Source organism: Aspergillus wentii (assembly GCF_001890725.1).
Source record: "Aspergillus wentii DTO 134E9 unplaced genomic scaffold ASPWEscaffold_7, whole genome shotgun sequence".
NCBI classification, from domain to species: Eukaryota; Fungi; Ascomycota; class Eurotiomycetes; order Eurotiales; family Aspergillaceae; genus Aspergillus; species Aspergillus wentii.
The window spans coordinates 1,927,912-1,951,077 of record NW_024467838.1 but is presented as its reverse complement, the minus strand read 5'-3'; the positions used below and the strand labels follow the sequence as shown (position 1 = coordinate 1,951,077).

The following is a 23,166-nucleotide window of genomic DNA, read 5'->3' as shown; positions in this document are numbered from 1 at the left end:
TATTCTGGCTGCTGACGATGATTTGATGCGCTGCTTTGCGTCTGGCTGTCTCCATTCTGGTGTCTGTCTGGAGTCTGGCGCGTTTCCTCCATCACCCGCGCTTTTCTGGCTGTCTGCTTGTCTACACACGCACATACACTTCACACCTCCTAACTAACACCACCACTCTCTTTCAACTGATCCTGTCGTTTCTCCCCTGCCTTTCCTTTTCCCAACCTCGTTTCTTACACGTCGTCTTTTCGTCTCCTTTTGTATCCCCTCCTTCTCTTTGCGCAATTCTTCCATCTGTTTACTCTAACTATTGCCCCCCTTCGTATCTCAGCTCCTTCAGCTCAGACCAGACCACTTCTGCAAAAAGCTTCAACCCCTCGGATTGTTTGCATTTCCCGTGATCTGCGCCATTAAAAAAAAAAAAAAAAAATACCACACAGACAGTAATTATCCACCGTCGACCGCTTGTTCAAGTCTGTCTCCATTCTCCACGGCCCGGTCCCAAGCCTCGTCTGGAGCAGAGCTGTCACCGCGTCAGGGGCTTTCGCTTTCTCGTCTCTCTCATATCCCAGACCCTCCGATCTTTCCTTTCTTTTTTGCAAAAGTTCCCACCGAAACGGGTCCGCGCCTAGTATCACTACAGTGATCACGTCCGAATCTCTGGGTCTTCCATCTTGCTTCCAGATCTGCCTCCCTCCTCCACCTTCCCTTCTGCCCAGGGAACTACTTACATGACCACCACCCCCCTCCCCTCCCTCCCTCTTCTCCTCACTCGATCTATCTTCCGTCCTGCCTCTACATCTAATCTATCCCACCCTGCTTCCTTTCCGTCAATGGGAGTGAACCACCTCGCTACCTTCTGCGGCCTCGACTTCGCTTAATTCCTTGAATGATGAACACCTGGTTCTATTGAACTTCCCTCCCTCAACACGCATTATATAATCCTCCTTGCAGCATTTACCAAGGGTGAGCTTCTCCTTCGTCAGGGTTTCAGCGAGGGTCTAGACTAACCCACCTCATGCAGTCTAAACTCTCCTGAGTGATCTGCTGGCAGAACACCGAAAGAGCCACCATGACCGTCTCCTACGACTACTCCTCGCGGAGCGTTGCTCCTACATCAATGGCTACCCTCGAAGACCGATTCGAGGTCATCAAGGAAATCGGTGATGGCAGTTTCGGTAGTGTCGCTGTCGCTCGTGTGCGGACAGCCGGCTCCAACATTGCCCGAAGGGGGACGATGGTAAGCTGTGACGTGAGATCTATTGGGGATGCACTTGCTGACTCTGCCTACAGGTTGCAGTGAAGACGATGAAGAAGACTTTCGACTCGTTAGGCCCTTGCCTGGAACTGCGAGAAGTCATCTTTCTTCGAACCTTGCCTACCCACCCCCACCTGGTCCCTGCCCTCGACATCTTCCTCGACCCTCTTTCCCGAAAACTGCATATCTGCATGGAGTACATGGATGGCAACCTCTACCAGCTGATGAAGGCACGAGACCACAAGTGTCTGGACGGAAAGCATGTCAAGAGCATCCTCTACCAGATCCTGTGTGGCCTTGACCACATTCATGCCCACCACTTCTTCCACCGCGATATCAAGCCGGAGAACATTCTGGTGTCCACCTCGGCCCCTAACGACTCTGCATTCAGTCGATACTCCAACCTCGTCACCCCTCCTTCCACCCCGCCCACCTACACCGTCAAGATCGCTGACTTTGGTCTTGCACGAGAGACTCACTCCAAATCCCCTTACACAACATACGTTTCTACTCGATGGTACCGTGCCCCTGAAGTCCTCCTGCGTGCGGGAGAATATTCCGCACCAGTCGACATGTGGGCTGTCGGTGCTATGGCAGTTGAGATTGCTACTCTGAAGCCATTGTTCCCCGGTGGTAACGAGGTTGACCAAGTTTGGCGTGTATGTGAGATCATGGGTAGCCCGGGTAACTGGTACAGCAAGTCCGGTGCAAAGATTGGTGGTGGCGAGTGGAGAGACGGCACTCGCTTGGCACAGAAGCTGGGGTTCACCTTCCCAAAGGTACAGTTCACTTTATTCCAAATTAAAGGACATGATACTAATCCCCGAATAGATGGCACCCCACTCGATGGAAAGCATTATCCCGCCTCCTCAATGGCCCGTCGCCTTCAGCAACTTTGTCACATGGTGTCTCATGTGGGATCCTAAAGCCAGACCGACTTCTACTCAGGCTTTGAACCACGAATTCTTTGCTGACGCAGTCGACCCGATGCGCCCTAAGTCATCGACCGCACGCCTGCTTGGTCGGAAGCAATCTGACAAGAGTTTCAAATCACCAACCCGTGAACCGAGCGACTCCCCCACTCTTTCGTCCAAGTCATCGTGGTTCAGGAGGTCATTGATCGGAAAGTCGGATAACAGCCCTGCTCAGACCATGGAAACCGAGCAGGCTTCCAGACCGCCTGTTGTCTCGCACAGCACTGAGACTAAGGCAAAGCCGGCTACCACTAAGCGTGCTACGTGGGCTAACGGAGCACCAATGCCCATCCTCCCCTCTATCCGCCCTGTCTCCCCCCTGTCAAATGCCGTCACAGCACAGGCCAACTCGACTCTTGCCTACAGCGGCAACTCAAACCATTCCGACGCTTCCAAGGCTAGCAAGAAGATCGGCCGCCAATTGTCTGTGAACTCCAACGGCAATCACTATGCCGACGCGCACAGACAAGAAGCAGAGAGAGCACTTAACGGCGGTGCAAATGGAACTTCTACACTCACCCAGAAGGAGAGTTTCTTCTCGCATCTGCGCAAACGCGCCCGCCGCTTATCTGGCCGAACTCCGGGAAACGCATCAAGCGATGATGTCGAGGCTAATGCTGGCTGTATGCCGTGGTCTAATCGATCGTCTTTGGCTCTGGACTCCGTCAACGCCGCCGAACAAAAGCCGCCCGCTGATCTCTCCGAGCTGGATAAGGCCCTGCAGAACGTGAAATACTCCCTCGATACGTCGACTCTCGGCAACGTTCCCGTTCAGATCACCTCTCCCGTTGATGGCACTAAGCGCCAATCGATGCCCCAAGGGTCTATCCGCTCCATGGGAGACAGCCCCGTTTCAACAAACGGTACTGGTGGCCCGATCTCCAGCAGAATGAGACGCGCAATGCAGATGTCTACGCACCCTGTTCACCGATATGAGACTCCCGAGGAGGAAGACGAGCTCTTGGATGAGGTATTGCACTCGGCAAGCAAAGCCGCTCGCCGTCTTGCGCAGAACCACAAGTCGTCGGATCAGTCGATGAACCGTCAGGTAATGGGAAACGACCACACCCGTCCCTTGCCGAGTCCTTATCCCACTCCTTCTCCATCGGCCAAGTGTGACGGCGTTTCATTCGGTCAACACGATGCCACACCGTGCAGGCGGGACCAAATGCAGGATGCGAAAACAGCCCATGTAAGCTCGACTCGCCAATGGCCCACCCCTCCTTACGAGGAAGGCGAGTGGAACAACCCAGCTTCCTCCAGCTTCTTTTCTGCCGGAGCTACCTGCAGGTAGATGATCTACGGTCATTTGCTAAACAGGTTTCTTATTTTCTGATTTCTTTTATCATATACAAACTCAAAACGAGTTGATATCGCTCAAAATCGGAAACATCACCGAGCAAGGCGTACTGGATTTGGTGTCTTTTATGTTCTTTTTTTATTTTATTTTATCATTGGTGGAGGTGCCATTGCGTGTATTTTTCTTTTTTCTTTTTTCCTTTTTTCCTTGACTGGGGGCATGGGTTAGCCTGGGTTTCTTTTCATTTGTGATTCATTTCGTCTTCATACCCCCAAAGGCCTTTGTATAGATATAGTCGGCCTCGCATCCTGTTTTCGGCATATCTTGTTATCTTTCTTTCCTTCCTTCCGATCAGCCTTGATTTTTGCACATTTTTCTCTTCGATCTATTTCGATACCAAGTGCGCGAGCCGCGGGATTTTATTATCATTCCTTTATATATATATACACTCATCTTTGATGCATCTGTTCCCTACATTGCCTGTTTTCTTTTGTCACACATTCGCTTTTCAATTTACCCCTCTGTACATTTCTCGGGGACTTTCTTCATTTGTCATTCATTTTTCTGGCCTGTTCATTGCGCCTGGAGGGAAGGCGTACCGTCATTTTTTCCAGTGGACTTTTTTCCCACTGTTTGTACAATTCTTGCTTATACTGGGGAGGACCAGAGGTGGCCTGGTTCTTGGGTTTAAAACCTTGTAATATAGACTTTGTCGGCACAAAAGCCGTACCTTATACATACACTTAATGAGAACAGACAATGAGTTGCCTGTACTTCACTTTATTTGACTTGCATTTCCTTAAATCCAATCTTGCAGCATAATTCTCCATTTCGAATATCTTACTTAGACTTGTAGTGCTAGGTGGTCTGATATACGCCGGCGGGGGAACAATGATTGCCCGCGTTTACCAGAATTTCCCAATCGAGAACGTCAATGCCAGTCGAACTTCATTAAAATTTCCTTGGTCAGATTGTCGCTGGGAGATTATCTGCCTGGAATTTGGGCCTAGGTATTCTGCTGTTCGAGCAGCTTATTCATAACTTGCATTGTTGTTGGTGGCTTTTGATCTCAGAAATTTCATTTCATCAGGTGTGGACAACCGACAAACCGCCTACTGTCACTCACTTTACCTACAACACACTCATCAGACCAAAAACTGGTCGCATCTGAGATATATCCATCTCTACGAACCGACTGCTTTTGTATTTCTCTCTTTATCTCTCATTTTATCACTTCTCCCACAATGTCAGCCCAACGGCAGGCATCGTCTGCCTCGCAGACCCCACATCTATCGCCCGCAGAGCTTTCCTACCTGTACACCTCTCTCGCCCTCCCCAACAGCCCAATCCGACCAGACGGCCGCTCACCAACCCAATTCCGACCCCTGACCGCAGAAACAGACATTCTCCCCGGCACGAACGGCAGCGCGCGGATCGGGTTCGCAGACGGCACGCAAGCCATCGTCGGTGTGAAGGCCGAGGTGGAAAAAACGGTCCTGGCTGCCGATGCGCAACAGCTGCAGGATGACTTGACAGGGGCTGAAGACGGGGAAGGGAAAGATGCGGGGTCGGGGGCCACGGCTGGTCATGGATCGTGGGTGCAGATGTCGATTGAGATTCCGGGGTTTCGCGATGATGATGCCTTGCCGGTTTTTTTGTCGGAGATGATGCGTGAGCCCTTGGTTGGGTCTGTGTCGGATGGGGGGCAGAAGGATGGTAGGATGGCTGGGGGGTTGAAGGGGAGGTTGGTGATTAATCGTCGTTGGCATTGGAGGTTGTATATTGATGTATGTCTTTCTTTCTGTCTTGCTTGCTTTGCTCTTGTTCATCGCATACTGACACTCTTTCTGCACAGGTTCTCCTCCTTTCCCAGCCTCTATCTTACCCCCTCCCATTGCTTTCCCTCACAACCCACCTCGCCCTCTTGTCGACAAAGCTCCCCAAACTCCGATCCCAAGGCGAAGAAGACCCCTTCTTCGACGACGACTGGGGCGTCGCTGAATACCTCTACCCGCGCACCCAACACGGTCTCGGCGCAAACCCCCACCTGTCGCAACATGTCCGACCGCCCGTGACCCTTCTCGTGATTTCCGTCGGCGAAAACATCATCTTCGACCCCAACCGCGAGGAAATCGCCGTGGCAGACGCCGTCCTCGCCATCTCCGTCACCCGCGACAGCGAAGCTAATGGCTTGAAACTGCTCTCTATCCGAACCGTCGATCCCCCGTCTCGTCTCACGCAGCCAGGCGTTCCTAACTCGGAGAATGCGGCTACGCTGAACACTACCTCTGATGGGACGCAGGTGATGAATTCGACTAGTGAGGAGGACGTTGCGGGTGTGTGGAGGCCGCGACGTGGCGGTGTGAAGAGAACTACGATGGCGAGGATGGTGAAGATGGTTCTCCGGAGTGGAGGTGTTGGTGAGGAGGTTCTGGAGGGTCTGGAGGGTGTTCGAGTTGGTTGATTTCACTGGGTTTGGCCATTTGGTGAGTACCAGGTTGCTATGCACTGGTGCTTCGACCTCTAGTGCTATTGTATGACGAGGTTTTGTCGAATGCTTGTCATGCATAACTAGAGGATGATCTTCGCGACAGAACATGCATACTACAGCAGAGAAAGTGCAGGTATTCTACGGATAAAGAATACGTCTGCCGATGCAAAAACTCGCGACAGTATGGGTCCGGGAAATCCACGTCGCAGGTGCAAAAAAACGATCTGATTTGTCATGAAGTGTTGGAGATTGAGGAACATGTACTGTACATAATGAAATGATAATACATGAATAGAAAAAAGTACCGCTATGCTAAAGCTACTCGTACAACCCTCGTACTTTCTTCACCTTGCCCCCTCTTTCAATGTCCCATGTCTGCTCTCCAGCCTACCACACCTCAGTTGATATCAACTACCATATCCCAAGCCACTTCTTAACAGGCTTCCTCTTCCCATCCCAATCAACATACTCTCCCTCCCGCGCAGGAGCATCAGCAGCAATAGGCGACTGGTCATCGACAGCGGCCTCAGCCGATTCATCCTTGGAAGCGGGTTCCTCCTCCAGACCATGCGCAACACGGTACTGGCGTCTCTTCTCGGCATCTTCGACGCGCTTGTGTCTCTTCTCTCGTGTTTGCATGGAGGTGTGCTGCACGTGCATCCGGTACACGGAAAGAGCCTGGGAGATGGTGGAGAAGGGGGACGAAAGGAGATCCGACCAGGCGGGGAGGAGATGGGCGAATGGAGAGGTTCGTTTGAAGTTTGTCGTAAAGGTGAACGTAGCGAGGGTGGTCAGGACGCTCTAGAAACGGCATGTTAGCATCGGCTTCTTGTATAATGTATATTGCAGATTGTATGGGGGAGGAATACCATAGCAATCCAGATATGAATCCACCGACTCGTCAAAAACTTAAACATAACCGTGCCCTCGGGCGGGAACATATTCGGATACTCGCGCCGTTTCTGCTCCTCCTTTTCCTTCTCCGATAGTCGTGGTCCATAGTTCATCGGGCCCGGGGTGATCTTGCCATTGCGCGTCTGCACGACGCGGCGCGCGGGGTGAGACGGCGGACGGAACTTGTCTGGTTTTTCGAGAACGCGGGTCTTGTCATCTTTGTGTGCTGAGAGGCGGGATGAGGTGGTGAAGGTGCATCGGGGGTTGGTGGTGTTCCGGCGGGCGATGGTGAGAGCTTGGAGGGTTCTTGCCGAGGGGGCGCCCCGGGGGAGGAGGAAGTGGGGGATTGTAATTGGGGGCATGATGGCTGTATTTGACTGTTGTCAAGTGAGCCTATCCTAATGGTGGGACACTAGAAACTGGACAAGACCCCGATGATGCTGAGGCACCTGCGGACTGCGGAGTTGTTGATCCATAGTTTTTTTCGGCGGAGTCGATATCACGTGGATTTCTAGAGATTCTACGCATGCCTGAAATCTCAGGCTGCACGGCATCGGGCCAAACTCGGGACAGCGGGATAATGGGACGAAAAGAAGAGCAAATCACGAGAAAGGCATTTGAAAGAGACCGCCAGATCGGAATCGGGTGGGAATTAGCCACCTACGCACGTTCATTTCAACCGAGTTATTCTTGGAATTTACTCCGTATTGCCTAGGTTAAGGTCAGAGAAGAATCCGGAGTAGGTAGGTTGACAATTGGCATGATTGGGGTGGCTCTGGAGAGAGGTTGAGATGACAGTATACATGAGATCATGATGCTGTAAGAGTAGTGGCTCTGTAGGAGAAGGTCAGTATGATACAATGGCAGTCTTGATATAATCTCAATCTCTATTCATTAATCCCTCTATTGTACTCTTGATGTAGACTGTGAAGCCATGGAGACTCCATATCGGTGTTTGGTACAATAGAATAGCCTTTCCTATTCTGGTTCAACGTTCTTGCAGCTGTGCGTCGTAATAGAAATCGCAGCATCATCCCCACTGTAAACCGCCACTGCCACTGCCATCCGCCCTACTGCCACGCCAGAGAGCGAATTCTCACCGGGAAAATGGCCCTTCCCGGTTGCGCCCGCTACGCGCTGAATCATCTGCGCTCTGATTGGCGGCTGCCCGGATCACGGGAGCCCGTCGGGGGCAAGGCCGGGCGCTCATCTACAAATTCTCCCAGAAAACCAGAAAAACTTGCGACTCTCCATTTCTCTCCCTTTCAATTGCTTCTCCAGACTTCCTCTGCGACCCCAATTCCTCTGTACATTCTTCTCTTTTTTTATATCTTCTAATACTATACATTCACAATGGGCAAGAAGGCTCCCGCTACTTTCGCTCCTGGTAAGGATTTATTTTCCCCTGTTGTTTCCCTTTGCTTCACCACCCGGAGGTCTTCTACCATTTACGGCCGCCAACACGGTGGCCTGGAGAGCTTCAGGGCTTTTGGATGATGGCTGTCTCCGGTGGAAAGCATTGGTTTTCTCCAGCTCTCGTGTGCTCGTCGCGACGAGGTACTTTTACGGTCATTGCGTTATTCCACAACATTACCAAACAAGAACAATTAAAGGAATCGAGATAGCCACAGGATGACTAGCGTCGATACTCTTTGTTTCCTCCCTGCGATCGATGTGCGCGAGGCTGAGCTGGAGGCGTTCGACAAGGCCAAACAAACCGCTAACATGTTACTTCCTTCAGGTGACTCCGCCAAGGGTGCTAAGCTCTTCCAGGTAAGAAAAATTGCCCTTGATACCTTCATATCATAAAGCTAGATAGCTAACATATACCAGACTCGCTGCGCACAGTGCCACACCGTCGAGCAGGGTGGCCCTCACAAGGTTGGCCCCAACCTCTTCGGTCTCTTCGGCCGTAAGACTGGCTCTTCCGAGGGTTACGCCTACACCGACGCCAACAAGCAGGCCGGTGTTGAGTGGGGTAACGACACTCTGGTATGTAAATCCATACATCTCTACCAATTGATTCTTTGCTGACTCGGTCGTCTTCTAGTTCGAATACCTCGAGAACCCCAAGAAGTACATCCCTGGTACCAAGATGGCCTTCGGTGGTCTCAAGAAGCCCAAGGAGAGAAACGACCTCATCACGTATGTTTTGTCTACCCGATAGCGCTTTGAGTGCAGGCTAACCGATTTCTTCCAACAGCTACCTCCAGGAATCCACCAAATAAACGATTATGTCTACATAAAAAATTATTCTCATGTTCTCGACCCCGTTCGCGGAGCGCTCTGTGGTAACAGCAGTTTTGGCGCGATCCGATGGACAGGGCATGTAATATTATCTCTTTTGTCATACGCAATAGACCGGGTTTTTTGCGCTGGAAAATACGGATACCATAGAGTCATGTTTCCTACCAAAACGCTCTTTCCTTTTGTCTGATGGTCATGGGTTTTTTTTTCGACCTTATTATTTTTTGGTGTATCATGTTTAACTTTGGGTTACTGAGACAGTAATGAATTCAGAGATCTCCTCTCATGAACATCTTTTTCCTCCGATGATTTTTTTTTTTTGTCTAACTTGCAGATCTCTCTTCCACGTGCGTCATATGTCACGTGTTTCTATCTTGCGATTGCGGCAAGGAAACTTCCCAACAGGATCTTCGGCTCCACGCTGTCCTGGACTGTCCCTGTCGACCGATGTTTCGGATTCTGAATCCTTCCCTTGAAAGGAGATTTACTACCTACTCACCTTTAGGTCTCGACTCCCAACATTCGACTCGAGTCAAGCCGTGCTGTTCGTCAACTCCATCGCTGTGAAACGAATCGGAGCGACGATCCTTGCCCGTCTGATATCCCTTTGAGTTGTCAACCTGAGCCAGCCGATAGTACCCCCGAAGTACCAAGTACATCACCTGTCACCGGTTTTTCGATGCCGCTCGAGGTACCCAGAAGCTGATCTGATACATGCTGGGATCTACCACGGCGGCCGTACGGAACAGTACGGCTGGGACAATACGGCACATGACCCTCTCAGCAGCGGCGCTGATTGGCCCAGCCACCACCAATCCCCCCTGCCGATAAGTCAAAGTCCGGAAGATGCGAGGGGCACCAACCATCCATCCGAACCATCTACCCTTGGGACGAGGAAACACAGAAAGACAATCAGACAGTTTGAAAGAAAGAAAGAAAATACAATAGATTATTATTATTACCATCCGTTATTCTTTTCTTCAAGCTTCATATCCTCAGAACTAACGTGACAGATCCCTGGGTGGCGAATCCGATCTGAATGAAGGCGCTCTGAAATACCATTCCCCAAGAGTGACTTGTCCGTGTCGGTCCTCAGGCATCAATCAAGGTGTCTCTCGTCCTTCTTGCCTGCGCGCAGCAGCTTCATGCCTCGCATTTTTCTTGCTTTTGAACCTTCGCATTTGACCCTGCAGGCAGCTTGTCTTTGTCTTTGGAATCGCTTGCGATTATTACTATTATTGTTGTTGTTTCTATCCGGCCGTTTGACAGCGCATACAGCGAACGTTCGGTCTTAGCGCTTGCGACTAACCCCTCCACAAGCTCTCTTCCATTAGAACTACTGTGTTCCCCTCTGTCGCTGTCGCTGTCGCTAAGGCGTCGCAGTGGTTGAAGTGGCCCTACAATATCTGTATCGTCCTTGCGACACGCCGTCCATGATGCTGGACGAGCTAGATAACGTCTTCGATGACCATCCGTCGCTGGATGCGTCGCTGGAGGACTTTGAGAATAACAGCAATGCCCATCGCTCCCCCATGTTTGGCCTTCCCTCCCAGCATTCTGGGTTTCGGTCAGAGGAATCAGAGGGCGAGGAAGAAGATCTAACACCCAACGGCGAACGCTGGTCCCCGCCGGGCTTTCGAAGATATGACTATGTGCAAGGTAGCGGATGGTACCGTCACCAGCCCTACCTGCGCAAAATCGACCAAGATCGATTGTCATTGAAGCCAACTGTGGGGCTTAGCCCGTCGCAATCGCGAGAGCCGAGTCCTCAGTACGAAGATGCGCTAGAGTCGCCCACGGTGGGAAAGCGGAGTGATACCGAAACAGGAGACAGTATTACCATTGCGGCCAACGTGCCATTGCCAACTGATGCGGATTCCCCGCAGAAGGGCCGATCCCCCAGTCCTGGCCCTGCAGCACGGGCAAGCCCTGACGAGGGACAGGACTTTGGATCAGAGAATCTTAGTAATTGTAGGCTCTCTACCTTGGTTTGACCCCCTGTCCAGCTGGCTGGCCTGGGATACTAATGGGTGAATCGTTTGTCTCAAGATATACGGTTCGCCGTGCGCGCAGAAGTCCAGCATCGCGAACCCTTTGTCGCATTCTTTCGCTATCTCCGGTCCAAATTCGATCGCATCACCAGCTCCAAATCTAACACCACCGTCTCAGTCCTCATTGTCCTCCTTTCGATCGCATTCATGCGCGCCTTGTTTATGCCCAGTGTACCACGCGCCATCCCAGATCTGGTCAAGCTTTCGGGGTTTGCGCGATCTTTCGAGCCTCTCATCTATTATTCCGAGAATGGCGTGCAGCAGATTGGAACACTCCAAGAGACTGGCGTGGCGGTCTGGGATCTAAGTGAATCTGTGCGCGGTACCAACATGACTAGCGCGCCCATCATTGTGCGCCAGCTCGATGAGCTTTCCGAGTCTTTGAAGTCGCTCTCCCTAGAACTGACGCGCTTCTTTGCCAACGTCGACTCCGATATTGACTCGATTCTCATTGTCATGGATTGGGCAAAACGAGAACTGGAAACTTTATCATCGCAGCCTCCCAGTACCCTGCCATCTATCGTATTTGACAACTTTCATGACCTGTTATCACGACTCGGCACATTAGAACGGATCTCAGTCCCTAGTAGCGACACAGACGGGAGCAGCAGCGAGCTCGCAACCACACCAACCGCCCTGGGCAATGTTGTCATGGCGATCCTTGGCCCGACATCTGCACAGCGCACACGCACGACCCTAACACGTACCTTTACCGAATTCTTGTCGGTCCTAGAAGAGTCTATTAACAGCGAACTAACACACTCAACCGCCCTCTTTGCCCTCTTTGAGTCAATCGACAGGCAATTCTTAAACCTCCAGCGCACCGTGGTCCGGGAGTCCGATGCCCAGGAGCGAGCCGAGGGTGAGATGCTCAGCTCACTCTGGACCCGTGTTCTAGGACCCGACGCTGCGGTGGTCCGTAAGTATGAAAAGAACAAGAGATTATTAGCCAACGTCCGCAGCCGAACAGTCGCCAACAAGCATCTTCTGATGGACCACCGCGGCCGTCTACTAACACTCAAGGTCAATCTTGAGACGCTACGTCGTAAACTCGTCAGTCCTTTGGTACGACGCAATGACTCAGTAAGCTTCGCCGGCTCTGTTGAGGCCAGCAGCAGTCGCAGTAATGGCCGAATGCTCGGACCAGTTGAAGCCGTGATTGACGGCCAGATCCGCGGGTTGGAAGGAACCTACGATTATCTTCGCACCGTGCGAGATAAACAAAAGGCCAAACTGATGGAGATGGTGTACGGATCAGGACGCAAACTACCCCATAATTCCATGCTAGCAGGAATCCCAGACGACATGGAGCCAGATACCCTCGACGGGGTTTGACAAAAATGGCAAAAACAGAGCGCACAGTATATATGCATTACACATACGTTTTGTTTTCTTTAATTTCTCTCCTTTGTTTATCGGAGAAGTGTGGGACTTGGTTCATCATACGATACGGCGTTTCATCGTCTTCATGTTGGCAACTTTGGATTGGTGTTCTACAGGTCCGTCTTCATCATCATCATCATCATCTGGTCTGGTCTGGTTTGGTCTTCTGGCTTCTCTGGCTTCTGGCGTCCCCTAGAGACTCGTCGCTTTTTTCTTTCTTTCGCATTCATCGGCGAACGTGGAGATAAAAGCGATAGAAGAGTGTTTTCTTTCCTTACGTTTCGGATTTCCTTTTCCTCATAACTTGATCTTACTTTTACTTTCCTTTTTTTCTTTTTCAGCAGCGATAGGGGTAAGGGAGGAAGGATGGTGTGGCTTTCTTTTTTGAAACTTTTCTCTGTGTTTTGTCCATAGCATTTCATCATCATCTTCGATTTATCTTCGGATTTGTATGGTACTCTACTCAACCAATCTACTCTATATACAGTTCTAAAATGTCCTGAAAGATACAGATATGCAAGTAGCATGCATGCAGGTAGTCAGCACTCCGTCTAGTCTATGACATTTGTAATTTCACTATGTAGTATTTTCGATTTGTATAGATTCATCCATCGCCATCACCATCACCCATCCATTCCCGTGGTGATGGCCGTTCAAAAGAAAAAGGAAACCTGGAAAATATGATCTCATCCAAAAGCCATCATCAATAATAACAATACATAAAGTAAGTGATTTGGCTCGATAATAAGTAGTAAGTAAGAAAAAAGGTTCAACCCAAATTGCAAAATGCGCCGGACCGAAACGAAATCAAAAAAAGAAAATAAAGACAGAAGCATGGAACAAACCCGTAAACTCCCTTGGATGCTTGATGGCTTTTTTGTTGTGTTATGATTTCCATTTTTTGAGGTTTTGAGGGATGGATGTTCATGTTCATCCCCGTTATTTTCCCATCTGAAAGATCAAAGATCAAGCCAACTAGAATCCATATCCACCAGCACCATACGGTGTTGCGCCGTAAGGAGTGGCAGCGCTCGCTCCCCAGGCACTTGAGCCACCGTTTGCGTAGGCTGTGAAGCCACCGTCGATGCCCTCGGGGGGCTCATAGGCATCCGGGCTGCGGACGCCGCCCATCATGTCCTCCTCGTCACCGGGGACTGCGACGCCGTCGTCGCCGGCGCCGGAGAGAGCGGAAATGGCGGAGGCGAGTTTGCGTTGGAGAACCACAATGCCTTGCTGGATGATCATGTCTGGGTCGAGGTTACCGATACTTTCGACGTCGAAGTAGAAGTTGTTAGGGACGGCGTCGTAGTCAAAGGCTTGGTCAGGGGTAGCGGCGTGTTCCCAGGCGGCGTTTTGAGAGACGGGCCTTGATTATCATCACATCAGCATGGTCGTCCCTATTGTCAATTCTGCAATATATAACAACATACCATTCCTTAATCGGATCCTCCTCGTACCAGTAATCCACATGTCGTAGGTTGTTATGCGGGTCATACTCGAATCCAACCGCAGCGGTGGGCGCCCACTTGGCGTGTTCCTTTGCAATACCCTTCTTCGCAATACAGGTCATCTTGACCTCCTGTCCACGCCGCAGCTTACAGATGATAGGACCCTTGCCCTCGGGGTCGGTAATAACAGGGCTCCCAACCCACTCATTCGCGCGCTCCCCGCTCACCACCAAATCTCGCGCATAAACAGTCATGATATCCTCGCTGGAGCACCGCGCGTGCAGCACGAGCGTGACACTGCAGCGCGCGCAGTGGTCCTCGCACTCGCAGTCGCGCGTGTACTCGACGTCCTGGTCGCAGTTTTTGGAGTTGAGGGGGATCAGACCCAGGCGGTGGGCGAGGAATTCGTCGGCAAGGACGGAGGTGTTCTTTTCGACTTCCACTAGATCGACTGCGATGGTAGGGACTTCGGCGAGGACGACACGGCGGAGGGAGTTGGCAAAGGCAAGGTCGACGGAGCTGAGTTTGAAGTCGACTCGATACGGTTCCGCCTGAGGGTGGGTTAGAAGAGGTCTTCTGTCTTTCTATTTCGGGTTCCATTGTGTTTTCGGTTCTTTTTTTTTTTTTTTTTTTTTTTGCTTCGACACTGGTGGATTTAGACTCACCTCTCGCACTGTCACTTGGGGCCCAGAGGGCTCAATGTCCATTTCGTAATCCATGCTGGGTTTAGGACCGCGCTCGCCGCCACCTGACTTGGTTGGTATTGATCGGGGACTATCTTCTGATCATGTAATAAAAGGGGAAAGAGATGCAATTAGTTGAATGGAGATAGAGGAGCTTGTCAATAGAAAGACTGATGGGGAAGCAGGATGCGGGATGTCCAGACAGTCTGGGAGGAGCTTTTGGTCCAACTCCGAACAGTGATCCTTTTTGGCGCTTTGCCCGATTGGGAATGCCATGCAAAAGAGTCTAAAATGACTACAAGAAAACAATAAGTGATTCAATGAACGAGAAGATGAATTGTAACTATTTCTATTTCTATTTCATTTCTATAGCTAATTCAACCAACACCGGTACTTGCATATCCCTACAATACACCCAACGTCTACAAACTACGTTCGAGTCTACATGGCTCATGGCAGTCCTGTTGATGAGTTTAAGCGTAACCATACGACCAGATCAACTGTCATAGTCTGGAGAATCATAGGATATGTTCTTTTGTGGTTCAGATTCCTAACTTTGCATGTATGCAAAAAGGCAGTCTCCTGATCGACTATTGTCATCCGGTATCTTGGTCCAATGGAGGTTGCAGGCCCTGAGCAAATCGGCCTGTCCTTTCTTTCGATAATAAAGTGCAGCCACGTCCAGTTATAACCGTGGCACCAAATAATCGAGCAGTTTCCAGCGATAGACGGTGTCCTTTGCATCCGTCTGTAGACCTGGCTGCGCCTGTCTTTATCCGACGAAGGAATCATGAAATCTATGGTGGTGAGTGCGTAGATTTGGAGTCTCGCGCCAAACCGTCAGGCCGACTAGCAATCCGGCCAAGCAAGGAATAGGGAAAGGGAATTCGAGGTCCAACATGGGTAGGGACAATGCAACGCAAAATGCAGAGCAATAAAAACTAATCAAAGCACAGTGACCAAGGGAAAGAAGAGAGATTCTTTTTTGATTTTTGCTCAAAAAAATCGTGTCAAGTCGTCATAGAAAGATCAAAAGCCCACGTAGCAAATGATCTCCAAGCCCAAAAAAGGACAGGTATCAAAAAAGAAATTAGAGAACGTCATCGCTATCGTTTCAAAGAACTGCGATTTAACGCCTCTAAAAGCTCTGGACGACTTGCCAGAGCAGCTGCAGCTTGCGCATATGAAACCCATTGACGGGTGCGCTTGTGCATCTCAGGCCACTGATCCTCCTCCCGATCAACTGTCACCTCAAAGAATTGGTATGAAGCTTTGGGTGCAATGGAGGTCAATGTTGTAGAGGGGCGCATGTCGGGGATCAACCCCAGATCCTTTGTAACCGTACATGACACCCCGGCCTCTTCCCAGGCCTCCCGACAGGCAGCCTGCGAGGCACTGGGTTCGTCTGTCTCCCATCCACCTTTAGGCAGCACCCAACCTCCCCGTCCTGCGGACTGGATCATAAGAACCTTGGTCTTGTCCGCAGACAAGGGAACCACACCGGCCACGAGTCTTTCGCCTTTGGATCCGTAGCCTATCATGAAACACCCGTTAGCCTAGTTCAACAAATCTCCGAGATTGATGCGCGCAGATAAATCTAGCGGGATCTCGTGGATTGCGGGGTAGATGAGTATAAGATAATCCCACATACGTTGGTTTATTCGCCCTGTACGGGCCTCCATCGAGCGGGTTTGGGTCATCATGATAATGTGAAGCCCAAGTATATAGAATAAAAAGGGAAGCTCTGCGAAGGCACCCCAAAAAACCAGAAAAAAGCCACCAAAAGAAAAATATATAGACTGTGGTGTACAGTTCAAGCTGTATTACACGCGAAGATAGAAATAAGGAATGGAAGGACCGGTATAAATAAAGTCAATGACTCAAAAGCAGGCTGGTATCACACAGAATGTGTCTGCAAGTCCTTCAGGCAATGGTTCCTCTTTTAATTTTTTAAGAGGGGAAAAGACCAGGCTCGGGTGGTGATAGCTAGGTCTCAACAGGAGGGTATAGTTTTTTTTTCTCTTCGGAGGGGCGGTGATGTGGAATAATGGGACGCGAGGCGGTCGAGGAAAAGGTAAGGGAATTTTTTTTTCTGGGGCGAAGTGGGAAATAGATTGCGGAGATGGACGAAGGAGAGGAAAAGAAAATCAGGTATCCCCATTCACTCCCGTGGCGGACGGGAACCTGGAAGGTAAAGAGAGGATGGAAAGAGGCATCATAGTAAAGGAAAGGATATCATAAGAGCAGCAAGATAGAAGGAGGAGGAAAAGAAGAAGAAGAACGGAGGAGGGAGGGAGAGGGGAGAGTCGGAGAGGGGGAGACGCTCTGGGAGGAGAGAAGGAGAAAAATTATGGGCGGCGCGGTCCGGTGGTACGGTATGTATGTACGGTATGGTATGGTATGATACATAATGGTAATTAACGCCTACAAAGTACCACTCCAGAGAGAAGGAAGAGTGTAAAAGTACGGTAATCTCGTCTCCGGTCAACTATCGCTCTCTTTGTCCACTTTCCCACAACCTCGTCATGGCCAAATAATCTAGAGCAGAGGGGCCTAAAGCAGAACCATGGTCGTGTGTCCGTTTAACCATCTTTGGTGGCTCGACCGTGTGAGCCTTCTTGTTCTTCAGGGAACTGCTCGTCTGCTCCTGAGTCTTCCGATGTGGCTCCGATTACCCACACTCTTCAACAATTATTGGCAGGAAATATGGAGTATTCGCCTTAATCTGGCCCTATATAAGCATGATAGATGCTATTCTTGTACCTGGATCTGGTTCACCGTTCAAATCAATAGTCGTTTTATCTTACTGGCCTGTATGTTACCGCAGTATTACCCTGTATGGTTTTTACTGGAATCTTCTCTCGCCCCTGCATTTCCTGCTGTTCCACCCCAGTTCGTCCTTCCTCTTCGTCCGGGGAGAAACACATCAACGCCCGCCGTTGGTATTTTACGTATCAATACAGGCTTAATACAGGTAAAATTGATTTACTAGTGCCATCAGGGTTCAATATCAATTTACAATTATCATTATTAGTTTCACTATTAGCAGTAGTTAATATTATCCTAATTATTATTAGTAGTACTGCTATGGTTTAGAATCATTCAATAGATCCACTCAACTCCAAGACTGGTTGTATCGTGCAACGTAAGCAGAGCAATATTGCCTCCCGATTCTCCACGAGGAACTTTCGACCAAGAACCAGCCTGGAGATCTTTCGGGATCGAGTTGCACGGACTCAAGGATTATGATGATGATGATGTCTCTCATCGACGTGTTGGATTACTTGGTCTGCATATCGGTTGGGATTTTGTCCTTCAGGTAGCGATGATCCGCCCTGGTCCCTTTTCCCGTCAAATAGCAGAGAAGACGTTACATATGCCAATGCAAATATCATCATTTGGAGGCAATATCCCAAAAGAAGTGGAAAATGCGGGGCACCAAGGACGATGATATTCCGGATTCGGTACACTTGCATACTATCATGGATCTGACGATGGTTTCGGAGATGAAGTCACTGATCAGCATCATGGATGACCATCTAGTTTTCCATCCTAGTCAAGTGCCGTCGATAGTAACTTTACTGATGCTTGGATAACCATGTAGCCTTTGCTGCAAGACTCACCACTGGGGATTCTGGCCTGCGATGGCGATTGGGTCGGGATGCGACAACACAGCAAGTGAGATCCTAGCTGCTGGAGTTGGGCATTCCACGCATGTCTGATATTTGGATATCATTACTATCCACCCTCCACCGTCGCCTCGATATTGTCAATAGTGAAGCCAACAGTCAGTGAGTGACACCTGCTCAACTGCCCTGTCGAGCGTCCAGTATCAGGTACGCGTATGGTAACGGTTACATACAGTACCGTACAGTATAGTTCTATATCAACGATAAAGACAGTCGGTCAGTATAAAAGCATTAGTCGATGGGCATTCCTTCAGAGTGGATTTGATGGCTTGTACATGCATTAGTATGGATCTGTCCAGTCCTGCATGTGCAGCAATGGGTGGCTATAAGTTCGAGTCAGACTGTGTGATGTTGTTGTTGTACAGTTCAAGGCAAACAGGCAAATTCACTTGCTGCATTCTCAGCCAAAAGAACTGAAGATATAAAGACGGTTGTTGGGGCCTTGCAGGGTGCATGATACCGGGTCTTCTAGAAGCGTGGATTAGGTATAGTTACGGAGTGTTCGGATTACAGATATTACTTAGCATACTGGCATCTAACCTCTAGTAATTCAATCAATGCATCTTATCAAGTTCTTATACAGATTAAATTGAATATAAATGAATATGAGAAACTGTGTTGTTGCTGTTGTGCTGTTGATGTCGTGTTGATCCACAAATCTCGTTTTCCCTCCGTAAGCATCTTCACCCACCACGACATCAACATCATCCATCAACACCTCCTCAACACTAACTGCATCTTAAAAACAGTCCGTCTTCCTCGCTGCATCTCTCGTTTTCTTGTTTTTCCCGCTTGGGCCGCAGACAAATCATCCTCGCCTCTTTTTCTCTACTCCGCCATGGAACCCGTCGTCGACGCCGAACAAGCAAGGAATCTGTCGCTCTTCCGGCCTCTAGGTAAGCAGCCAGTCAGAAAGGTGTCTGTTGCCTCGTGCCGCTGTCACTGGCCCTTCAGTTTTCTCTGCCCTCATCCTCCGGTCTTCCTTCACGATGAATATCATCCCACTTGGTGCTGGCTGCCCCTCCAGTCCCCATCGTGATGATGTATCACTCTCTCTCTCTCTCTCTGCCCCTCCGCGGGTACAACTCACTATCCCACTTGCTCCCCATTCATTTGTTTTCTTCCGACTCCCCGGATACTTCCTTGTCCACCAAATACTCGACTCATGACGGTATGCCATGACTAATTGCTGATGGCTTCCCACTTACTCAGGTTATCAACGCAACTCGTGCGGCTACTGTAAATCTGAGGATGGCTGTGAGTCTTGACCCCACCTTAAACCCCCCCGCGGGAATAACTTCATTTTCAACCAGTTATTGATAAATTCGCTAGGTGCTTCCTACTACACCAGCTCACTTGCTGTACAGCCTAGACATTATGAGGAACTTGTCAATCGCGGTTGGAGAAGGTTGTCCCATCATAGCATGCGCCCATCACCAATGCTGACCTCTATCTAGATCCGGGACACTTTATTACAAACAGAACTTGCAGCGATCATGCTGTCCTTATTACACATTGAGGTACACATCGTCGTTCTGTTTTCTGCCCTTGAATTGATACTGAGCGAAAACGCAGGCTTGAAGGATCGGCCTACAAATCCAGAAAGGATCAACGAAAAGCAATCAATCGCTGGAACAAGTTCGTTCTGGGTCCCGAGTACATTCGCAAAGCAGCTCGGTTGTGTCCGAAGACGCGGGAGTAAGTGGGATTCACTCATAGAAATATCTCATTGGCTCATTATTATCAGAGAGAAGAAGCATCGAAAATGCAACTTTGACCTCCTTACCGCGGTCCACGAAACTGAATATAGCAACGTCAAGCGTCCTATTGATCCAGAAACCAAGAGAGCGCTGGAACCAGCTCATCGCTTTGAAGTGAATTTCGAAGCAGACTCCGTCTCTCAAGCCAAGTAAGTATCATGGAACTGCTATGCATGACAGGGCTCATCCTAGAAGATTCAATCTATTCGTCAAATACCAGACAAAGGTTCACAAGGAAGATGTATCCAAATGGAAGACCAAAGACTTTGAGCGTTTCCTCTGTTCGGGTATCAAACGATCTCCAGCCAATGCAAACTCGGCAGAACGCAAGCTAGGATCCTGGCACCAGTGCTACCGGTTGGATGGGAAGCTCATCGCTGTCGCTGTTCTGGACCTTATGCCCAACGGAGTCAGCTCCGTGTATATCTTGTAAGAGCTGTGGCCTCCAACTCGCAGTACACAACTGACAGTCTAGCTACGATCCCGATTACGAAGCATGGGAGTTTGGAAAGATCAGTGCGTTGCGGGAAATCGCGCTCACGATCGAAGGAGCCTATAAGTATTACTACATGGGTAAGACACATTGCTTCGGATCATGCGCACCTTCTAACAACCATGTAGGTTACTACATCCACACGTGCCAGAAGATGCGGTACAAGGGAACATTCCGACCCCAATACGTCCTGGGTAAGTTCCCACGCCAAAACAATATCCAACAAGTCAAATGCTAATTAATCCACAACCAACAGACCCAGAAACCTACGCCTGGGATCCCCTCGACGGTGAACTGTCCGACAAACTAGACAAACGGTCTTACGTGTCCCTCTCCCACGACAGACGACAAGCAGCAAACCCCACAGAAAAAGACAACACAGAAGCCGCCGACTCGGAAATTAACGACGAAGAGGTATCGCTATTTGCCCTCAACATGCCCGGTACAATGACACTCGAAGAAACCAAAGCAGCAGACCTAGACCATTGGCCTCTCCTCGTTCATGGATCTTTCTTCAGCATGGCTGTAAGTCAAATCCAGCTCAGATCCTTATCCAAAACTAAGAATGAATAACCTACTAACCACACCTTCCATGTATAGGATCTAAGAGGCTGGGAACAAATGGCCCTTGATAACCCACAATCAGTCAAGGGGATCGTGGCCGAGTTGGCTGCGGTTCTGGGGGCTCGAATGGTGCGTGAGAGTGCTGTGGTTTTGTTTGATTAGATTTGTATCTAGATCGATTTACCGTACATAGATGACGATATCAGCATAAATCCCACAATCTATCTGGTCCACTTACTAGAATGCTTAGACTAGTAGTAATTCGGTTAATTCCTTTCCTTTTAGCTTGATAGTATTGACAAGTAACTATTACTAGAAAAAAGATAGATAGACTGATTATAAAGTGTATTGTGTATTGTGTATTGTGCATTATACCCATGTCCAATCTAATAAGTAGAGCAGACCAATCCACATCCAAGACTCGGAAGCATCAGAAAAAGCGTTTAAACATAGACCCAATCCAATAACCCATTATTGATGCAACCAAACTCCATCCAAACACCTTGCATGATGAAACAAAACAAGAACCAATCCAAGAAAGACACCAATGGATGAGAGGTGCTGGGTCATGACAATGATGACAATGATGATGATCTATGAATGCAGAGACAAAAACAGACGCTGAAATACAAGATTGAACAGAATGAGAAAAAAAAATAAGAAGGAAAAATTACTCCATCAATTCGACGGGAGGACGAGATGTCTTGGGAGGACTCTTCTTCACGGGCAGATCGATGGGGCTCATCTCCATGTCAGAGTCATCAGGGCCGGCACTGGTATCCTCGACCATGACAGCGGGGAGGTCGGGAGTACCACCGTGGTCCTCGGGGTGGTAGATAAGAGTGCTGCTTCGGCTGCGCTGCTGGGGGAAAGAGGCGGGCCAGCTGGAGGTTCTCTTGTCCGAGGTGAGAGACATGGGAGTGTCCGGGTCAGCAGGAGCGTCGTTGAAGGAGGTCTGTTCGGTCTTGAGCTGAGCCAAGGCCTGGGCGAGATCGCTGGCATGCACCTCCTTGTTTGGGGGTTCCTCAGTGCGCATCACCCATCCGTGCGGGGGGCTCGGCGGCGGGCTGATGAAGAAGAGCTTGTCGGACTGCGGGGCCTGGAGCAACTTGGGGCCATGCTCTTCGTCGAGGATCGGGGTGGGTTCACCAAAGTAGATCTTTGTGCGGACGGTGTCGCGGTTAAGAAGGAATTGGCCGTCGAACAGCTTGCGGATCTCGATTGCGTCGGCCTCGCAGTGGAAGGAGCAGACGATGCGGCGGAGAGACGGCAGTGGGGAGAAAGAGTTCAGGGGCGCGATAGCGGTGATCTGGCTGCGGAGGGCATCGAGAGAAGCCGGTTGGAAGAGAACGAGATCGTGCAAGCCGGTGATCAGGAGAGTGTTGGATGGTGGGGTTGGCTGGGAGAGAGGAGGGAGGTTGGAGACATCAAGCGAGAGACTCGGGCGCGAAGCAGACGAAGATCGCGATGACTTGCCGGCTCTGAACGAGGGAGAACGAGGAGGAGAGGCGGTAATTCCGGCCATATTGATATTTGAGATGATTTTAGGATGGTTGTGGTGAGGATGAGAGTTGATGGTGGTGGTTGGGAGAGGAATGTGGGAGCAGAGGAGAAGAGGAGAGGCGGATGACTGCCACTAGCACCAGCTGAATGAATGATTAATGCTCAGCGCTTCAATGCTTTGATTGATTGATTGCTGTTGGAGTTGATGATAATGAAGATGGAAATCCTGGAGATGAAGAACTGATATTTAAGACTAAACAAAAGCTAACCCTGGTCGCTGTTCCCAGCATTGTTTCTCACCGTCTTCGGCCAGGTATTGAGGCGCAGCAATCACTTTGGCTTCAACAAAACGCAAACGCGGCCTGGGCTCCGCTGGCTCTGCACTGCCTGTGAGTCTCCACGTTGTCACTAGTCGTTAGGATCAGTCGGAATAGTCA

The 23,166-nt window shown here is 49.9% G+C and overlaps 9 protein-coding genes across 9 annotated transcripts; 5 read left to right on the top strand and 4 right to left on the bottom strand.

Annotated features, from left to right (window-relative positions):
* Positions 1 to 1,063: 1,063 nt before the first annotated feature.
* Positions 1,064 to 3,517, top strand: ASPWEDRAFT_116532 (serine/threonine-protein kinase; the record flags this gene model as incomplete). Its single annotated transcript, XM_040828663.1, has 3 exons — positions 1,064 to 1,231; positions 1,285 to 2,028; positions 2,081 to 3,517. 3 exons carry the CDS (start codon positions 1,064 to 1,066, stop codon positions 3,515 to 3,517), a joined length of 2,349 nt encoding a protein of 782 aa, XP_040686112.1.
* Positions 3,518 to 4,767: 1,250 nt separating this feature from the next.
* Positions 4,768 to 5,987, top strand: ASPWEDRAFT_31336 (exosome non-catalytic core subunit RRP42; the record flags this gene model as incomplete). The annotated part of the gene is made up of 2 exons (XM_040833537.1): positions 4,768 to 5,310; positions 5,379 to 5,987. The coding sequence occupies 2 exons, from the start codon at positions 4,768 to 4,770 to the stop codon at positions 5,985 to 5,987; spliced, it is 1,152 nt and encodes a 383-aa protein (XP_040686111.1).
* A 438-nt stretch (positions 5,988 to 6,425) lies between these two features.
* On the bottom strand, positions 6,426 to 7,270 carry ASPWEDRAFT_31335 (uncharacterized protein; the record flags this gene model as incomplete). The annotated part of the gene is made up of 2 exons (XM_040833536.1): positions 6,426 to 6,815; positions 6,884 to 7,270. The coding sequence occupies 2 exons, from the start codon at positions 7,268 to 7,270 to the stop codon at positions 6,426 to 6,428; spliced, it is 777 nt and encodes a 258-aa protein (XP_040686110.1).
* Positions 7,271 to 8,187: 917 nt separating this feature from the next.
* ASPWEDRAFT_44547 (uncharacterized protein) lies at positions 8,188 to 9,240 on the top strand. Its single transcript, XM_040836288.1, has 4 exons — positions 8,188 to 8,681; positions 8,742 to 8,900; positions 8,959 to 9,053; positions 9,112 to 9,240. The coding sequence occupies exons 1-4, from the start codon at positions 8,541 to 8,543 to the stop codon at positions 9,134 to 9,136; spliced, it is 420 nt and encodes a 139-aa protein (XP_040686109.1). The 5' UTR covers positions 8,188 to 8,540; the 3' UTR covers positions 9,137 to 9,240.
* Positions 9,241 to 10,248: 1,008 nt separating this feature from the next.
* ASPWEDRAFT_663686 (uncharacterized protein) lies at positions 10,249 to 12,620 on the top strand. The gene is made up of 3 exons (XM_040838847.1): positions 10,249 to 10,263; positions 10,476 to 11,126; positions 11,205 to 12,620. The coding sequence occupies exons 2-3, from the start codon at positions 10,589 to 10,591 to the stop codon at positions 12,539 to 12,541; spliced, it is 1,875 nt and encodes a 624-aa protein (XP_040686108.1). The 5' UTR covers positions 10,249 to 10,263; positions 10,476 to 10,588; the 3' UTR covers positions 12,542 to 12,620.
* A 944-nt stretch (positions 12,621 to 13,564) lies between these two features.
* ASPWEDRAFT_175706 (DNA-directed RNA polymerase II core subunit RPB3) lies at positions 13,565 to 14,756 on the bottom strand (the record flags this gene model as incomplete). Its single annotated transcript, XM_040831402.1, has 3 exons — positions 13,565 to 13,955; positions 14,020 to 14,588; positions 14,703 to 14,756. The coding sequence occupies 3 exons, from the start codon at positions 14,754 to 14,756 to the stop codon at positions 13,565 to 13,567; spliced, it is 1,014 nt and encodes a 337-aa protein (XP_040686107.1).
* A 1,070-nt stretch (positions 14,757 to 15,826) lies between these two features.
* ASPWEDRAFT_54036 (NUDIX hydrolase) lies at positions 15,827 to 16,423 on the bottom strand (the record flags this gene model as incomplete). Its single annotated transcript, XM_040837999.1, has 2 exons — positions 15,827 to 16,254; positions 16,372 to 16,423. 2 exons carry the CDS (start codon positions 16,421 to 16,423, stop codon positions 15,827 to 15,829), a joined length of 480 nt encoding a protein of 159 aa, XP_040686106.1.
* A 2,541-nt stretch (positions 16,424 to 18,964) lies between these two features.
* ASPWEDRAFT_186599 (arginyltransferase) lies at positions 18,965 to 21,458 on the top strand. The gene is made up of 11 exons (XM_040832139.1): positions 18,965 to 19,305; positions 19,622 to 19,666; positions 19,742 to 19,817; positions 19,867 to 19,929; positions 19,985 to 20,107; positions 20,157 to 20,318; positions 20,365 to 20,598; positions 20,645 to 20,742; positions 20,791 to 20,856; positions 20,919 to 21,187; positions 21,263 to 21,458. Exons 1-11 carry the CDS (start codon positions 19,248 to 19,250, stop codon positions 21,386 to 21,388), a joined length of 1,320 nt encoding a protein of 439 aa, XP_040686105.1. The 5' UTR covers positions 18,965 to 19,247; the 3' UTR covers positions 21,389 to 21,458.
* Positions 21,448 to 22,751, bottom strand: cbpA (putative calcineurin binding protein; the record flags this gene model as incomplete). The annotated part of the gene is made up of 2 exons (XM_040831401.1): positions 21,448 to 21,463; positions 21,901 to 22,751. The coding sequence occupies 2 exons, from the start codon at positions 22,749 to 22,751 to the stop codon at positions 21,448 to 21,450; spliced, it is 867 nt and encodes a 288-aa protein (XP_040686104.1).
* Between the last annotated feature and the right edge of the window lie 415 nt (positions 22,752 to 23,166).